Source organism: Ictalurus furcatus, chromosome 2 (assembly GCF_023375685.1).
Source record: "Ictalurus furcatus strain D&B chromosome 2, Billie_1.0, whole genome shotgun sequence".
In the NCBI taxonomy this organism is placed as follows: domain Eukaryota; kingdom Metazoa; phylum Chordata; class Actinopteri; order Siluriformes; family Ictaluridae; genus Ictalurus; species Ictalurus furcatus.
The window spans coordinates 30,528,300-30,546,765 of record NC_071256.1 but is presented as its reverse complement, the minus strand read 5'-3'; the positions used below and the strand labels follow the sequence as shown (position 1 = coordinate 30,546,765).

The 18,466-nt window shown below is 39.0% G+C and overlaps 1 protein-coding gene across 1 annotated transcript; it reads right to left on the bottom strand.

The window, feature by feature from the left end:
* Positions 1–28: 28 nt before the first annotated feature.
* Positions 29–17,863, bottom strand: slc35b1 (solute carrier family 35 member B1). The gene is made up of 9 exons (XM_053614166.1): positions 17,254–17,863; positions 10,211–10,314; positions 9,986–10,116; positions 6,331–6,361; positions 5,923–6,083; positions 3,692–3,818; positions 2,520–2,626; positions 2,246–2,399; positions 29–313 (listed from the first exon to the last, which is right to left on the bottom strand). The coding sequence occupies exons 1-9, from the start codon at positions 17,415–17,417 to the stop codon at positions 261–263; spliced, it is 1,032 nt and encodes a 343-aa protein (XP_053470141.1). The 5' UTR covers positions 17,418–17,863; the 3' UTR covers positions 29–260.
* Between the last annotated feature and the right edge of the window lie 603 nt (positions 17,864–18,466).

Sequence of the window (18,466 nt, the reverse complement as noted above, 5' to 3'; positions counted from 1 at the left end):
TATAGTTCAAAGTAGAAGTGTGAGATAGTTTGACTAAAAAAAAAAAAAAAAAAAAAAAAAAAAAACCTAAAAATTTCTATCCAGTCTTTGCTTGTCAAGTTAAAGTATGACCACTGTTTCAGTGATACATGGGTGGGAAAGCATAAAAATAAGCACATTTAGAGCTACTGATAGAGTATTGCACCAACAGAAACGGGTTTTTCTTCAAGTTTCCGGTCCGTGAGTACAGCACATGCTTACACACGCATTCTCTTTGTGCTTTAGTGTGTTGTCTTCTTGGGCGTCTTTCCATACTTGGCGTCCAAGCCGAGACCTGTGAGACAGAGAGACAGAGACGTTCGGTCATGGGTCTGTGCTATCTCAGTTGATCAAAAGATGCACAAATGCAGCATTAAAAATTAACATTAATAGAGTCTAATAGGCAAAAGTGGAAAGGGTGCCTAAAGGAACTATTTAGCCAATTCTCTTAGTAGTAAAGATTTTCAAGTTAGTAAATAAAAAAAAGTGACGCTGGAATTACAGCATTGCATTCCTTTAAGAAACAGAGGGAACTGAATTTTAAACACAAAACAGGCAGGTGTTACTATGTCATAAAATATAAGAGCCAATCACATCACAATATGCAAATACAGGACACGAAAGCTCATTTCGCCAGGGAAAGAGGATTGGTTTGCAGAGGGTTGGAGAATATTTCCAAATATACATTTTAATTTAATCTTTCATCAAGCAATTTGTTACTGCATATAAAAAAATAAATAAATCAACAGTGTTTAGAACAAGATTTGGGTACTAACTGGGTTTTTTTGGGATATTTGAACTGAACAAGATATTTATATGCTTAACTCCTACCAATTGTTTTGGAAACAGCAAATATTGGTCAAACTCGTTAACACGATGCAAAATTTCATTTAAAATGGACTTTCTCTGTACGTACGTTAATTTTAAAAAACGTTTCAGTGAGTGTTACATAGGTTCGAGATCTCACAAAATAACTCCACTGCATGAACTCATCATGTTTGCCATTAGAGGATGATTTTAGTAATAAACAAAATGATGTATTTTGGTTACTAATGTGGGCGGCTGTGGCTCAGGTCAGGTGGTAGAGCGGGTTGTCCGCGAGCCTATCCCAGGGGACTAGGGGCACAAGGCAGGGGACACCCTGGACGGGGGTTCTCAATCCATCACAGGGCGCACACACACGGGACAGATTGGAAATGCCAATCAGGCTACGATGCATGTCTTTGGACTGAGAGAGGAAACCGGAGCACCCAGAGGAAACGCCCGAGGCACGGTGAGAACATGCAAACTCCACGCACACAGGGCGGAGGCAGGAATTGAACCCCCAACCCCAAAGGTTGTCCCAAGCCACTGTGCCCCACTGGCTACTGATGTTAAAAAAAAAAGGAAAGAAAGAAAGAAAAATAGCAAAAATAATAGCAATAACTTTAATCAAGAACTGCATTGGACAGATGAACTCCATTCTTTCAAAATATATTCCCTCAATTAGTGTTGTGATCGTGGTGATGACAATGTTCAGTGACTCCTCGTGTCTTGTGGATGGGGACGGGGTCATTCTAAAACACACCACTCTCTACGGGATAGAAACGTTTCATCCCAGGATAAAGGTGATCAGTCTGAATAACTTTGATTTGATTTGACTTCAGTGACTCATCCCTCTAAGAGGATAAGTGAACACAAACCATTCCATGTTCCCCAAAAGCATAACAGGGACACTGGCTTTTCCCCTTGTCTGTAGTTAGCTAGGTAACATGGCTGTTTTTAGTGGTATTAGGAGAACACGGGGATGTTTCCAATTAGCATTTTCATGTATATTCATAGATTCCTGCCTTTTTTTTTTTTTTTTTTTTTTTTTTAAATGAGAGATGTTTCTCAGCCATTTTAGTATTTTCTTGGGGATATAAAAGAATATATTATTCAACATTGACCATTTTTAGTTTTTACAAAATATGTTTGAGGTTACTGTAATGTCCTAACAGCGTTTGTTTTTTTTCCTAAACCAAGCTTTTATTAAAGGGTTGTACTAGGTGCCTCTAGTTTTGGGTCTACTAGACAAACTACCTCCACTAAAGCACATGAATAATAAGACAGGCCTATGAGGTGTGGTGCAAATGAAGCTCAATAATAAGGACTAATCTCAAAAATTCATGAAATAGTATGAAGGAGAGGTGTGAATGAGAGGAGAGGGACAGTAAGAAAGTGTGAAAGGCCATGTTAGCACACTCACCCAGGAAAACAAGGATGGTCCCAAGCCACTGCAAGGGTGTGATGATGTTCCCAAACAACAGCACAGAGCCCAGGATGGTGAAGAACTTCCTTGTTGTCGTGACGATGGAGCAGGTGAGGGGTCCGAAGTACACAACTGTCATAAAGATGAAGGTCTGCAAGAGGAATGAGAGGAGGGTACTGTTACTGAAACAATATACAAAGTAATATGAGAGATACACACGTGGAGCAGGTGTGTGTGCGTGTGAGTGTGTGTGTGCAATCTTGTGCCTTACCTGTCCCAGAGCGCTGGTGAAACCAAAGAGTAAAATATTGTAGATGATACTGGGGTAACGATCAGCAAAGCTCATAAACTCCCACACCTCACCTGTCCACAACACGGCTAGGAAACAGAACAAGAAACTCTTTAAGCGTTCCAAAAATTTGAAAGGTGTCTTTCTTGGACTATTAAACGCAACATTCTTTTCAACTAAGGCATATTTATTTTAATACATTGTTATTTAAACCTTAAGCTGATAATACATTTCAGTCTCATGGTTCCACCAAGACTGAGTCATGAGATTATGCACACAGTGTGCTGCAGTGAAATGATTAAAAGCGAGAACTCAGTTGAACAGATGCTGCCTGGACTCAGCCGAGTCTGACCAGCTGCCTTTAGCACTTCTGAAAAAAAAAAAAAAAACACACCACTACTAAACTACACTGGAGCTCCAGCTCCCCCTGCTGAGCACCGCTGAAAATGACCGGGGGAAGAAAAAAAAAAACAAGAAAAACAACTGTTTCTGCTTCTGGTCATGTGTTACAGATATGTTTCGGGATCTCGTGTTTAAAAACTGATGCATGATGGAGGACTAATCTCTGTTCAGGGTTGATTTGAGCGAGCGTATTTATGATGAGGAAACAAATTTATTCGTAACATAATACCTGAACTGAAATGGTTTTTTATCAGATTTTGTCTCGTGTTTGTTCAGTACTGTACATGTGTATAAATGACACCATGTACACCTGGTTGTTTTATGTGTCAGGATTATATCTGGATATCGAATATGCAGTGAAACCCTCAGGTGTAAATTCTCTCCCACCCATTCAATACTGATTTGAATCTGCTCAGCCAAAGTAGATGGTCTGAGACACATTTTGCTCAGCTACATGGTCCAAGACATTCATCCTACCTTATAGTAATCATGGAAGTAGCCGTCTGCTTGTAAACTTCACCTGCTGAAGCTGTTGCCCTCGTTTAAAGAAATTCATAGCAGTAAAGAGCGAAGGACGAGTAGAAATAGAGTATTGCAAGATGATTTGAATATTACTTTTTACTGCCACGTTTAAGCAGGAATTATAATTAAAACAGAGCCCGACGTCATAAAGATTAAACTAGAAGACTACACTGCTTACTGACACCTAAGCCATGATGCAAATGTTTGAAAAGGACATGAACGGGACATACCCAAACCCAACATGAGTATTGACCACAGATTCACGTTCAGCATCATGTGATTGGCTCCTGTCTGGTACCGCCCCCTCATGTGATCCTGAGCTACACCAGTCAGGCCGTCCAGAGTCAGAGAGAGGAGCTGCATCCAAAAGAGAACCCAAAATGAGTCACACACCTGCTCCACAGCTCACACTGACTACGTTACATGGACAGCAACAATCCAATTACTAACCTGATTCTGAATAAGACAATATTGTGATTAAGGTATTTACATGAGTCGTTTTTAGAATATTCCTTTCATGTTCAGGTTTTACATGTTATAGAACATAGATCGATTAACAACACACGTCATTACGTCCCCTTCAGAATTTCACATATCGATATACAGTTGGTCTTCGTTATGGTACCGTATACAGTTTTGGGTGTTTCACTTTTAATTTCACGAAAGCTTCAAGTGCGGTTAATTATTTGTCATGCTGTACGTGCAAATAGATGACTGCTTGAAGCCGTGGGCCGCATCCCAAACCGCGTACTTACCGACAATATAGTAGCTGAGATACATGTATTTCACCTACTATATAGTAGGCAAGTACACGGTTTGGGACGCAGCCGTGCTCTTGTTTGCCGTAAAACGGTTGAGCACTGCCATGTGTGTACGTGTCTTGTCGCAAAATGCGGTGAAAACTCCCACACGACGTTAATAGAGTGATTAAGGTGTGTACATGTCTGTAACGCACGTCGATAATGCGACTAAAACAGGAATACTCCATATGTCTTAATTCCATTTGTGTTTACTTCGAGTATGACCTTAATCAGATTAAGCTCATCAATAATCGCTGTTTACATGCTAGTTTCTTAATCGGGTAAATGTCGGATTATTGTTGTCCGTGTAAACGTACTGACTGACTGTCTGTCCGAAGTTTCACGTTCAGGGTAAAATACTTTCAGACATGGCTTTTCTTCATGTGGCTATAGGACATGATGAATACGTGAATAATGATTTCACACATCCCAAGTTGTCACACAAACGTACATTCACAGAAGAGCTCCACTGTCAACACACACAAATTAATACACTGACGTGGCCATTATTGTTCTATTCTAACAGTTTTAAATGTTTACAATTTTTTATTGATTATTGAACGACAAGTCACACTCTTTAACCGTTTATAATTAATGTTGTTACATTTAAACGTCTGCGAAACAAGTTAGTTCCCATTATTCAATTCAATTCAATTCAGTTTTATTTGTATGGCACTTTTAACAACGGACACTGCAGCTTTACAGAAATGTATACATTCAGGATATAGATTTTAAATCGTATGAATTTATCCCCATTATCACTTATCACTCATTTTACTCAATAGCCGGAAAGCTCAAACAACTCCTCCTCTCAAACCACCGACACTGGAGACTCCTTCCATAAATGTTACATAAACATCTCCTGACAGAAAGCTTCACCACGTCAACAAACGTGGTTTTCCGTATTAAAAAAAACACTTCTTAAATATCGATTCATTATTAGTTATCAGACTAGGTAGATTGTCCGTTATACAAATCCCTGTGAATGAGCTGTTACTATAGAAACAATAATCGTGTTAGAAGAGTGCATTAATATAAACCTATCGTTTAGGTTCCAGTCAGAACTATTATTAGAGCTGAGCTGTTACAGAAAATTCATCAACACCTTCTGATTTCAACAGCACTGTGGTATAAAACAGATTATACACCTGTGGCAGGTGTGTGTGTGTGTGTGTGTGTGTGTGTAGGAAGGGTTGGGGAATGAGCAAATTAACATGGCAAACCCGAGAGATATCTGTGCTGGGTATATTAACAAGTTGTTTTCTCTTTCTAACAGTGAGCTGAGTTTGTGTGTGAACGTGGGCCTGTTGATATACAGATCAAAGAAGATAGAAAGCAGCCCAGGTTTATGAAGCAGAAAGCTAATTTCATTTCCATTTAATTAATGTGTTGCGACACGACCTCCCGTTAACGCTCACGTGCAATCTCACCCCGAGTCTGCCGAGTTCGTAAGCTCATTCTGCTGCTATTGTCACACCACCTCTTTCAATCAGACAGAAATTTCATTTGCCTCGCTCGGTTTACTCTATTCTTATTTAGGTATTTAAATGAAGATATCAGGTCAGATATTTCATGGATTATTAGACTTTTATTATGCAAACATTAGCATGTAAATATGCCTAGCGGGACGATACGAGATGGAAAAAAAAAGTGTTACTAACCAGCAGCATCTCTCCAAAGCCAAACAGATGTTCATCTGCGGACGTGGAGCCTTTGTTGGGTTTGTAGAGGAAAAGCGCCACACCAGTGACGATCAGAAGCACACACAGATACTTGGCCATAGGATACTTCTTCCTCAGAATGGTCACGCCAAGGATCATGACTGTGAAACCAAAGCCGTAGAAACATGAACATTTTGAAGGGAGCAGAAAATAAGATGATATGATACAAACACTGCTTTCTATAGTACAGAAGTGGACTTATTCAGCGAAATCAAAAGAACATGGTTCAATACGTCTAAAAAAGTCTTAGCTAGTTAAAGAAGCAGGTTGGAATTTTTCAGCCATCTGCTCAAAAATACTAAATCAATAATAATAATAATAATAATAATAATAATAATAATTCCTTACCTGGGATAGGTTTACATGATTTCCCCAAAACCTAAAAAAAAAAAAAAAAAAAAAAAAAAAAAAAAAGAAATATTGTATACATGTACATATACAGTGCCCTTCACTAATATTGGCATCCTTGGTAAATAGGAGCAAAGGCGGCTATGAAAAAATTTCCTTATTGTTTAACCTTTTGATCTTTTGTTAACAAAATTCAGAATAATAACAAAAACAATAACAAAAATAACAGAATTGGACGTGTGTCTATATTGTCTCAACGCACTGTGAAGAGGACGGTTCGAGTGCCCAAAAAATCTCAAAGGACCACAGCTAGAAAATTGCAGAAGTTATTTGGGTGTTGCGGTCAGAAAGTCTCCAAAACTACAATCCGAAGTCACCTCCATCACCACAAGTTGTTCGGAAGGGTTTCAAGAAAAAAAGCTTCTAAAACTCAAGCATATTCAGGTTGCCAGACACTACTGGAACTTCAAATGGGATCGGGTTCTATGGTCAGATGAAACCAAAATAGAGCTTTTTGGGAATAAACACCAGAGGTGGTTTTGGTGCACACAGAGAGGTAGCCATATGGAAAAGTACCTCATGCCCACGGTTAAATATGGTGGTGGATCTTTAATGATTTGGGGCTGTTATTCTGCCAGAGGACCTGGACATTTTGTTAGGATACATGGCATTATGGACTCTATCAAATATCAACAGATATTAAATGAAAACCTGACTGCCTCTGCCAGAAAGCTTCAAATTGGCCATGACTGGCTCTCCCAGCAGGACAATGACCCAAAGCCAAAACATCAAAATCAACACAATAATGGTTTACTGATCACACAATCAAGGGATTGCCACGGCCATCCCAGTCCCCTGATTTCAAACCCATAGAAAACCTGTGAGGTGAACTGCAGAGGAGAGTCCACCAGCATGGACCTGGAAATCTGAAGGATCTGGAGAGATTCTGTATGGCGGAATGGTCTCAGATCCCTTGCCATGTATTCTCCAACCTCATCAGGCATTATAGGAGAAGACTCAGAGCTGTTATCATGGCAAAGGGAGGTAGCACAAAGTATTGAAAAAAAGGGTGCCAATAATTGTTGCACACCTATATTTAACAAAGATATTTTTTTATAAACCTGTTTTATGTTTGCAATTGTTTGATATCCATAAGAGCAGAGTATTTTTGAGAATGTTTTTAACAAAAGATCAAAAGGTTAAACAATAAAGACAATTTTGCACAGCCTTCTTTGCTCATATTTCCCAAGGGTGCCAATATTAGTGGAGGGCGCTGTATTTATATTATATATATACACATATATATAAATAATGTACGTGTGTGTGTGTGTGTATGTATATATGTATGTATGTATGTATCAGAGTTTCCGTTAGCCGGTAAATACTGGTTTTCGACCGTTAAAAATTCAAAATGTCAGATAAAATCAAAAACTTTCAGACACGATGTCCGGTAAAAAAAATTTTTTTAAAAACCATTAACACGAAGCAGACGTTAGACCAAGTACATTTAAAATTGCACACCTAAACAAGGTCTGTGTGTCTGTGCAAAAATTTTATTTTATTTTTTTTTACCTCAAATGCTTCTCCTGTAACGTGTAGGGGAGAGCGGGGCACAACCCAACACTTTCTAATTTCTCAAGTTTGTGGTAAAGTACTTAGGGTTCAAAGAATGCTTCTTTTTTCACATTCATTTTACAAATGTCTGGTACAAATATTTAGTCTTGTTTTTTTTTAAATAAAACATACACTTTTTTTCATTATTTAACCGGAAATGTGAAATGTTACAACGTGTCCCATAGGTGTGAGGGGTACGTTGTAACATGACCATATGACAGCTTAAAATCCTCCTCTTAGAATTAAATCTGATTTAATTAAAAAAAAAAACATAGAAGATAAAACTATGATATTATGTCAGTCAAAACATTTCTTAACTTATAAAATCATAAAGTCATGAAATAATATAGATTTACATACAACAAATTTTAATGCTCGACAATGAACATGGAACAAAGCCAAAGTGAAAAGCCAGCATAATGCAGACACACACACACACACACACACACACACGAACACACACACACACACACACACACACACACACACACACACACACACACACACACACAGGTACACCTTGGCCTGTTTCTCATGCTGCAGTAAATAAAATCATTAAAGGGAATTGTGTTGATGTACATGGATGACTGCATGGAGTAGCATCGTTTCTTGTTGGGGGATAAGTTTTTACAGCGTTACAACGTTCCCCCTGTGCACAACTGAGATTCGGACCTGACTATTCAATTCTGCAGTCTATACCAGCATTTAGGGACGACGCAGGATTATAACAGAGATTAACGATTAAAATGATGTTAAATTTGCCTCGTTTTAAATTAACACTACACACACAGCTGACAATTAACACGTGTGTGAAATTTTACTTACGTTATGATAAAATGATCTTCCCTTCATATCTTCCAAAGTCGTTTGAATTTTGGTGCGAATTATTTATTTTTTTTTTTACACACATGGTTGGTATGGCAACCAGTAAAGTCAGGAAGTGTACATGGAAACTACTAAATAAAGTCTGTTAGAACATGCCCGTGTTAGGTTGTGCCCCACTCTCCTTTCATTCAACCACACACACACACACGCCCGCACGCACACAAGTCTTTACTCCAGTCCTCTCTCTCTCTCTCTCTCGTTACAGGAGACACTGAAAGCACAGACAGACGCACACGAGTAAACGGGCTAATCCAACACAGGTGAGAGTCACGCGTTACCTGCCGATTCAACCCGCCTCCTCTCCGTCCACAGCTGACGCCCGACCACGGCCCTGTCGCCACAATCGCATATACTATGCATAGTCCAAAACGTTAAAAAAAACGTTAAAACACCAAAATGAGATAACCGGATTTTTTCCAGTTTGTCCGATAACATTTCTGGACATGTTGGCCGGCGGCAAAATCTCTTAGCGGAAACTCTGATCCGATATGATATGATTACAAGCTAAGTGGAAGCAGCTTATTTGATGTTAAATTGTGCACATATTGTAAAATAATAAAAAAATGTGTACAGGTTTTGACATTCTTCCTCCTTTTCAGTGTTAAATATTTATTTAATCTTTATAAATAAGATTCCAACATACACGATATATCATTAAACGGATGAACACGCCACTGTGTTGCTGGCGGTTCGTGTGTGTATATATATATATCGTGATTAATATTGTGTTTTCTTGAAATGCCTTTAAGAATTGTGATATGATATTTTTGTCTCATAACCCACCCCTGGTCATAAGATACTCAAGAGTTTACAAGAGACCACGATAGATGAGGGGAGACAGAGAGAGAAAAAATTTATTTCCATGCAAATATTTAAGCAGGTTTTTTTAAAAGCCAGTAACGTAAAATCAGAACCGTTGTGTGTTCCCATCAACTGCTACAACGGGAATATTCTCAAGAGGACCAATAGGGCGAGCTACACTATATGGCCAAAAGTTTGTGCGACACGTGACCATAACACTCGCGTGTGCTTTTTGAACATCCCATTTCAGATTTATTTCCCCATTATTGTTATAATACGCTCCACTCTTCTGGGAAGGCTTTCCACTAGCTTTCTTCTTCCTTGCTACAAGAGAGGATGTAATGTGTGCACTGACCTGAGTGGGGTAGTTGACGTACTGCAGAGCAGAGTTACTGGACACCATGGCTCCCAGATAGGACAGAGCACACACTGCATAGAGCCAGCTCCGCGTGTGGTCCGGCCTGGAGCCCTCGAAAAACTGGATCACTGGTGTGAAGATGAGATAAAAGAAGGGGTGGGGGGGTGAGTAGAAAAGTTAAACAGATGGGGAAATGAACAGTGATACGAGGGGCGGACTTACAGAGACGGGCGAAAAGAGCATTGATGATACACTGGATGAACACAAGTGTAGTGGCGTAGCGAAACTTCTCCTTTTTCTCCCCCTGGCCGTAGTCTCCTCGTGTGCTGAAACACAAAAGGGAGATTGTGGGATGAAGTTACAGTTACAGAACCAGAGAATGAGCACTCCTACCTCTTCAACACACTAATACAGGGAACGATCATTAGAGAGCTCGTGAAATAAGATCTCACAAGTCCTACAATGGCAGGCATCAGAAAGAGGCAAATCCTTGGTTGGTGTTAAATTGACAATAAAGTATAAAGTATAAGTGCTAAAGCTGGGCTCATCAAATGGAGCCAATCCATTAGCCATCACACTTTTGTAGTCATGTAAAAATTATGTAAAAATAAATAAATAAATAAATAAAAGTACTGAATACTGCCTGAAGATCAACACTCAATGAAATATCTCCAGACATACCGCCTGTACTCATGCTCTGTGTGTGTGTGTGGTGCCACAGAGGAAAAACATCCGCGTGAATGGACAATAATTCTATTGTTAATAATTAAACTGAAAAAAAATAAGTGGTCTTAGGCCAAGTTTTGGAAAAACAACAAGGAACGAAAAGGAAAAGCCGAGGCACACCTTTAGTTCGGCACTTAATTTTTTGTAAAACACGTCCACAAAAAAAAAAATTAAATTGCATACTTTTACTTCTATTATACAAGCCACTCCAAAAGTATTGGAACAGCAAGACCAATTCTTTTGGGGGTTTATTTATTTATTTATTTATTTATTATATAAGACATTTGAGTTTGAGATTAAAAGATATATTTGAGACAACAGATTAGAATTGCAGCTTCATTTACACATATTTACGTCTAGATTTGTTAAACAACTTTGAACGTTGCACCTGGGGTATCAGAGCACCCAATTTATAGGTGAGCAAAAGTATTTGAACATAATGTTAACGTAAATAAACACTTAATATTTGGTTACAAGTCCCCTGTGTCAAGCCGGTGACCCGCTGACATCGCCAAACTGTTGGTTTCTTCTTTTGTGATGCTTTTGCAAGCTTCTACTGCAGCTTCTTTCAGGTGTTTGTTTTGGGGGGGGTTCTTCCTTCAGTCTCCTCTTCAGGAGGTGAAATCCTGTTCAGCTGGGTTATGGTCTGATGATTGACTTGGCCAGTCTAAAAGCTCCCACTTTTTCCCCCTGATGTCCTTTGTTGTGTTGGCAGTGTGTTTGGAGTCATTGTCTTGCTGCATGATGAAGTTCCTCCCAAATGGATGCATTTCTCTGTATACTGGCAGATAAAATGTTCCTGTAAACTTCTGAATTCATTCTGTTCAGACCATCATGACTTACATCATCAATAAAGATTAGTGAGCCCATTCCGGAAGCAGCCATGCAAGCCTTGCTTGACCGATGAGCTCGTATGTTTTGGACCATGAGCAGATACTTTCTTTCTCCACACTTCGTGGCCGTGTGGTACATTTCTGTTCTCAAAGTCTTTTTCAAACAGTGGATTGTGCTACCTTCACCCCTGCCCTCTGCAGGTTGCTGCTGATGTCACTGAGTGTTGTTTTTGGGGGTTTTCTTCACAGCTCTCACAACGTTTCTGTCATCAACTGTTGTTGTCCTTGGCTGACCTGAACTGTTCCATGTCTGGCAACTAGTACACCAATGGTTTCTTTCTCTTTCTTTCTTTTCAGGACACGCTACATTGTTGTATTAGGTGGTCAATTTCCACTCTTTTTTCAGCTTCAGAATGGCTTGCTTTTCTCCCATAGATCTTCATGCTCTCTGATCTTCATGTTGGCTTATCCTTTTTTAACAACAAATGCAGTCTTCGCAGTTGAAACCTAGGGCTCAAACCAAGAGCAGACATTCAGCGTGTAAATTAATCAATCTAACAGGGCACACCTGGGCAACAAGAAACACCTAGAAGCCATGTGTTCCAATATTTCCAATCACTTGAAATATGGGTGGGTTCAAACAAAACCCACCATGTAATTCTGATCCATCGTCTCATAGTCATCTTTTAATCTCAACCCCAAATGTCTTTAGTGTATAGAAAAAAAACGAAAGAATTGGCCTTACTGTTCCAGTACTGTTTGCATGTGTTATAATTAGCTAGGCTGGCACAACAGCTTTTTTCCTCCAGAGGATTAGGCTTTCTGACTCTAGACACTGAGGAACAGCTGCGGGGCGATGGTTGGTGGGGGGGGGGGGGGGTTACATTACATGAGTTTTCTGAAAACCAAACTAATTTAGGGAAATAGATGCACTCATGTATAAATATGGGCTGTGGTATTGAACTTACACTAGTTATTTAAGCTGGCCTTATTAGAATCACCTTGTTTTTCTGTGCTATTTATAGTTATGAATCATGCAATCGTGCAATAACTACTTTCTTCTTTTGTGTGTCGGTGTGTAACGAAGAATTGTGTGAGCAGTAAAATGCATTTCCATCTGTTTATTTTTTTTTTTAAAAAAAGAAAAAGACAAAAGATTACATTCCTTACTGCAGGGCTGGTGGTTCTCACTCATTTTGTGTTGTTTGCTTGTTTGTTTGTGTTTTAACGCCATGCCAGCTTCTATGGCTATGTTCATGGCGAGAAATATCTAAGGGACTCAATATAAGGTTTTTAAAAACTATTTTTCTTAAAAACTCTAAAATCGCATTAGGTTTGACTTTGTTAAAAATTTCTTCCAGCGTGTTGACTGAATATAAAAGGTTTCTCACGGGGTTAAGACCAGTACAGTCGAATAAAACATGTTTCAACGATAATGCATTCTGGAAAACGGTACAGTCGGCGAGTCTTCTCCAAATATTAAAAACTTGTGTGTCATCCTGGAGCGACCTATTCGACAGCAGGTGTAGACCATCTGGCGATCTGAAAACAGAGAAAGGTTTCTTTTACCAACAATAGGGCTGATTTCATGGAGTTTCTTCATGGTGCACTGGTCCCACTCAGTTTGCCATTTATAGTTAATGTAGGAGTTTATCACGGGTTTTAGGTCAGCGGGAGATATTGGACACTTTTTGAAATCCGCTGATAATGCTTCTTTTGCAGCAGTGTCTGCTTCTTCATTTCCCAGGATTCCACAGTGTCCCAGTTCCGAGCAGAAATAGATATTAAAATTTTAGGCCTCCAGATCCAGCAATTTGCAAAGAATCTTTACAAGCGTTGGGTGATCATGTTTTAGGTATGACATTGCTTGAAGACATGATTTTGAACACTCCTTTCGTGTCCAGCTGCAACTCAAAATAATTTCTAGACGGCCCCTAAATCATAGAACATTCATCTCCATTTCTCTGTATAGGGAACTACAGTGTAAACGCTTTGGCTGTGTCATATGCAACTCTCGTAAACACATTACACTGCCATTTCTGTTGTCTTTCCTAGCATTTTTATAACTTTCTTACACACACACACAAACCTATCAAACTCGCACAAAAAGTTGCCTTGCTGACCAGAACGAAGTGAAACCACTATCTATTTTAGGTTAAGCAGAGCTACACCCAAACATGCTAGTTAAGATTTATTTTGGCTCAGTACACCACGTTTCCTCACGGCAATTCTTGCTTTCAGCTTATTACATGATAAGTACTGATAATATAAGAAACTTTAAAGAGAGATGTTCTAAAAAATATCTTTCTAAGGAAGGAGCAACATTAAGGGATTCAACAGTTATGTTTCCTTTTGGGTGGCACAGTGACGTAGTGTTGCCACTTCACAGCCGCAGGATCACCTGAGATCCTGAGCTCAGGTTACTGTCTGTGAGGTGTTATTGTGCTATCATGTCCTCCTGGGAAGTTCCAAGTTATGAATTTGATCTTGAGAAAACAACTGTTGTTGGATTTTCTGGACTTCTGTAGAGTCAAGAGTGGGTTGTTTGTCATTTGAAAAGTTACACTGGGTACACTGGGCATTGAAATGCTTGTGACGAGGCCCAGATTTAAACGTTGACAGTAAAAACACTTAATGACATGAACAAACACATATTTGGACATTAAGGCCGAGACGATGCTGTGATGTGACGGCAAATGAGACAGTGACGTACAATAGCAGAGTAAAAGTGACGTGTGCTATTAAAGAAGGCAGAACAGGAAATACAAGTACAATAAATATTAAATGGTAAATATGAATAGTCAATATCTAAGGACCGGGTGTGGCAGTAATAAAGTGTCGCAGTGCTAAATGAATGAGTACTGGCAGTTAAGTAGTCTGATGGCTTGGAGATATACATTACCAGTTTAGACACACTCATTCTTTATTTTTATTCCCCCCTCCCACATTTTATAATAATAATAATAATAATAATAATAATAATAATAATAATAATAATAATGTCATTAAAACTCTGGAATAACACAAATGGAATTATGGGAATTATGTTGTGATAAAAAATCCAAAAGAAATCAAAATAATTTAATATTTTAGCATCTTCAAAGTAGACGCCCTTTTCACCTAGAATTTCCAGAAATGTATTCTTGGCATTTTCTCAACTGATTTCTTGAGGAATTTCCCCAAGATGCTTTATAAACAGGATTAAAGGAGTTCACACCTACACTGGACTCTTACTGGCTGCTTTTCGGAATATTTCGCTCCGAGTCGTCTGTTTAAAAAAAATATATTTGTGTAAATAAAATGTTAGTTTTCTAATGAAAGAAGGAATATGTTATATGGCACAATTGTATTTTTGTCTACAACACCGATTTCAAACATTTAATCATACACCTTCAGATCAAAAGGTTTTTAAGATCATGAGAAACATTTCAGTCAAGTGTCTCCAAACTTTTGACCGGTGTAAACTGTTCTTCATTTCGGTTGTCTGTGATTGGATTAGGGCTGCAGCTGACGATTATTTTAATAAGCGATTAGTTGGCTTATTATTATTCATTTTCCATTGATCAGATGCGGGGGTTCCAGTATCTTTTTTTTTTCTTCGTTTATTTATAATAAAATCCACAAACTGATTGTTACAAATATAAACTTAAGACTAAAATTTTACACAACTGTTTGTCCAATTATATAAGACTGAAAAGAACCCAGACACACACCAGAATATATATTATTCATTTATTTATGATACATATGATACAATGTATTTATAAAACATTATTTATGTATTACTTTTTATGGATGCACAAAAAGCACTGAGTTCTACAGTCCCTGGTTGATGGGTAGAACCTGTCATTCCCCAGGGATTGGTTCAAATACCATTGGTACAAATACCAGGTTCAATTATATTTTATTGTTGGTGTGACATTTAATTTGACTCTCTGAATTATCTGTTGTTTATTTTATCCATCACTGTGACACTTGAACTTATCTAACACTGATAGGTGTTTGCAAATTATCATTTCATTTGTAAATATATTTAAAATAAATCCATCAATGAACGATCATCAGCTCAGCTAACGTGATATTTGTGAATGCACGCAAATAACCAAATTGATTCATTTTAAAACATCTCATTTGAATATATTTTGATACATTTAAAAAAAATTATATATAATATTTCAACATTTTAAAAACTTTCCTACGGACCCCCTGCAATTACACCACTGGCCACTAGGGGTCCGCGGAAACAGTGCACTAGACGGTGGAGTACACAGTGCATAGTGTAAGTGAATAGTACATCATTTGGGACACAACTTTAGTATTTACTCTCCGAAGCATGTTTTCGGAACAGAAGTAACGTAATGAGTAAACGTACCACGTTCAGACCAGCTAATCGATAATGAGATTCATGGACAACGATTTTCATAATTGATTATTATCGATTCGTTTTTGCAGCTCTAGACTGGATGCAACCGAAGTATCTGCCAGATGCCAGTTTCACAAATAGGAAATGAGCAGAGTGAGTGCAGTCCTTAATGATACTGCAGGCCTTCCTCAAACAGCGTGTCTGGTAAATGTCCTGTAAGCCCAGGAGTTTGTTTCTCTGTGAAGGGCTGAAACCGCTCTGTAGATTGGTTGTTGATTGGTTGAAGAGCTTGGAGATGGTAGGCATGGTGTGATTGTAAGGTGTCCACACATTTTTGGCCATACAGTGTACATACACAAGGATGTGCAAGGGCATTTTGGGGGATAGAAAATTTCACACTGTAGCCACTATTACAGCAGATGTTTCTAGAACACTGCAGGAATGATATTCATGTTACAGTTAATCTTGCTGAATATGTACTGAGCGTTCTCAAAACACTTTCTCTTGGATTCCTTTTTAAATGATTACTATATTACTAAAACTCAAACACAAAGTAAGCACCTCATTTTCTCAAAGTTCTCGTTTTCTTTATTTTGCATGCTGTTTGTAGGAAAAGCTTTTCCCTCATTACCTCAGAATCACTTCCCTCACTGTTGGCTGGAAAAAAAACAAACAAACAGAAACCCTCAGAGAATTTGTAATTATTCTTATGGAAACTGTAATGGTCCTGTGGGTCTCTACTGGTAATTTGTTGCCTTCTGTTGGTGCCATGTTATGTCTAGTGGACCCCATTAAAGACCAGTAATGCTGGTGGTTTTAAAGGTTAACAGCTGGTTTGTAATGGTGTTTGTATTGGAAACCATTAAACTTTCTGTGGAAACCCTCACAGAATTTGTAATGGTTTTAATGGAAACTGTAATGGTCCCGGTGGGTCTCTACAGGCAGCATGTTATGTCTAGTGGACACCATTAAAGACCAGTAATGCTAGTGGTTTTAATGGTTAACAGCTGGTTTGTAATGGTGTTTTGTGGTGGAAACCATTAAACTTTCTGTGGAAACCCTCACAGAATTTGTAATGGTTTTAATGGAAACTGTAATGGTCCTGTGGGTGTCTACTTGTAATTTGTTGCCTTCTGTTGATGGCATGTTATGTCTAGTGGACACCATTAAAGACCGGTAATGCTAGTGGTTTTAATGGTTAGCAGCTGGTTTGTAGTGGTATTTGTAGTGGAAACCATTAAACTTTCTGTGACCGTTTCTATTGTTTTGTTTGTTTGTTTTCAGCAGGACTAAGCGGTTAGTTAGAAGTCTAAAAGCTCTCGTGAACCGATTGGTGTACTCACATGGTCTCCTGGAGAATTCCGTAGTAAAAGTAACACACGAACACTCCGAGAAAGCACACGAAGAAGCGCACTCTCTCGTTCTGCCACAGCGACGCCTTCACGCCGCCTTTTCCCGCAATCATGTCGTCGTCGAGTAGCGTTATTCCGGGTATGGACACCGACATCGACCCAGAGCCAGCTCCGCTTCCCGCAGCGCGCGAGCCCGCGTCCCGCTCCACTCTACCGGCTGGCACGAGCCCGGAAATGATGACGCGCTACAGTACCCCCGCTCGAGAGTGTTTTAAAGGGGTTTATAAACCTCACTCTGTTTCTACCTGGCTGTCAGGAAATGGATTTATTTTGACAAAGCCGCGGATGTGTCCTATAACCGCAGCTGGGTCCTAGAACACATTTCCGGTCATGTTTCCCGAAACATCTCGGAAACGCAGCCCGGTGCGTTAAACTGATTTAATATCAGCCAGGAAAAGTTGTCCAGAAATGTCTGAAAGCTGGGAATATTCCTCCGCACTCCTGCTTTTGATGTCTAGTGTCTCATTGATACTCTGACGCTCTGGTGTTTATGTTTAACCCGTCACACCTGAAGGACCAAAGCCGCCGACAGGAGCCTGCTGCATGCGCCTGATCCTCTGTTTACAAGTCTACAGCAGTGTACTCTCAAACCCAAAGAATTATTCTTAACATATCATTATGCTGGAGCACTGGTAGTATTTTAACTCTTATTGTATTTCCAGGCGTAAATGATGGGTTCTGGTTTAAATTACTAGTCTCGACAAGGGTCACTCAGGAAGTATTTAACGCCTCCAAAAAATACCACAGTAAACTCTTCATCCATTCTTTAGTCGTTCCTCTTGAATAAAGCTACACAAAACTACTCGACTATTGTTGTTTTTTGTTTTGTTTTTTTCAGAGCAAAACACTTTAAAAAAATCTTTTTACGATTATTTTTAATCAGGCATTTGATTAAGGCGACTATTTGAAGATTAAGCGGGTCCTTGCTGACCGGAGCGCGCGTGGAATTTTTACGTCTTTGTATGTGGAGGATTGTGATTGGTCCAAATACGGCAAAGTAGCGCTGACTCTAGCGAATAGCAGGGTTGGGATTATGAAAAGGGCGTGGTTATCAAGCCCCAAAGCAAAACTATACGTGTCTGGAAAACTAATGAGTTCCAAGTAAGCAGTTGTTACATGGAGTTAAACTTGTATTAGAATTATT

Bases quoted from the DNA above. Each gene is read 5' to 3' on its own strand.
- slc35b1 (XM_053614166.1), bottom strand. From the start codon at position 17,417: ATGTCGGTGTCCATACCCGGAATAACGCTACTCGACGACGACATGATT. The intron at 2,627-3,691 runs GTATGTCCCGTT...TCTGTTTCCTAG, and splicing joins AATACTCATGTTGGGTTTGG to CCGTGTTGTGGACAGGTGAG. The intron at 2,400-2,519 runs GTAAGGCACAAG...TTCCTCTTGCAG, and splicing joins TCACCAGCGCTCTGGGACAG to ACCTTCATCTTTATGACAGT.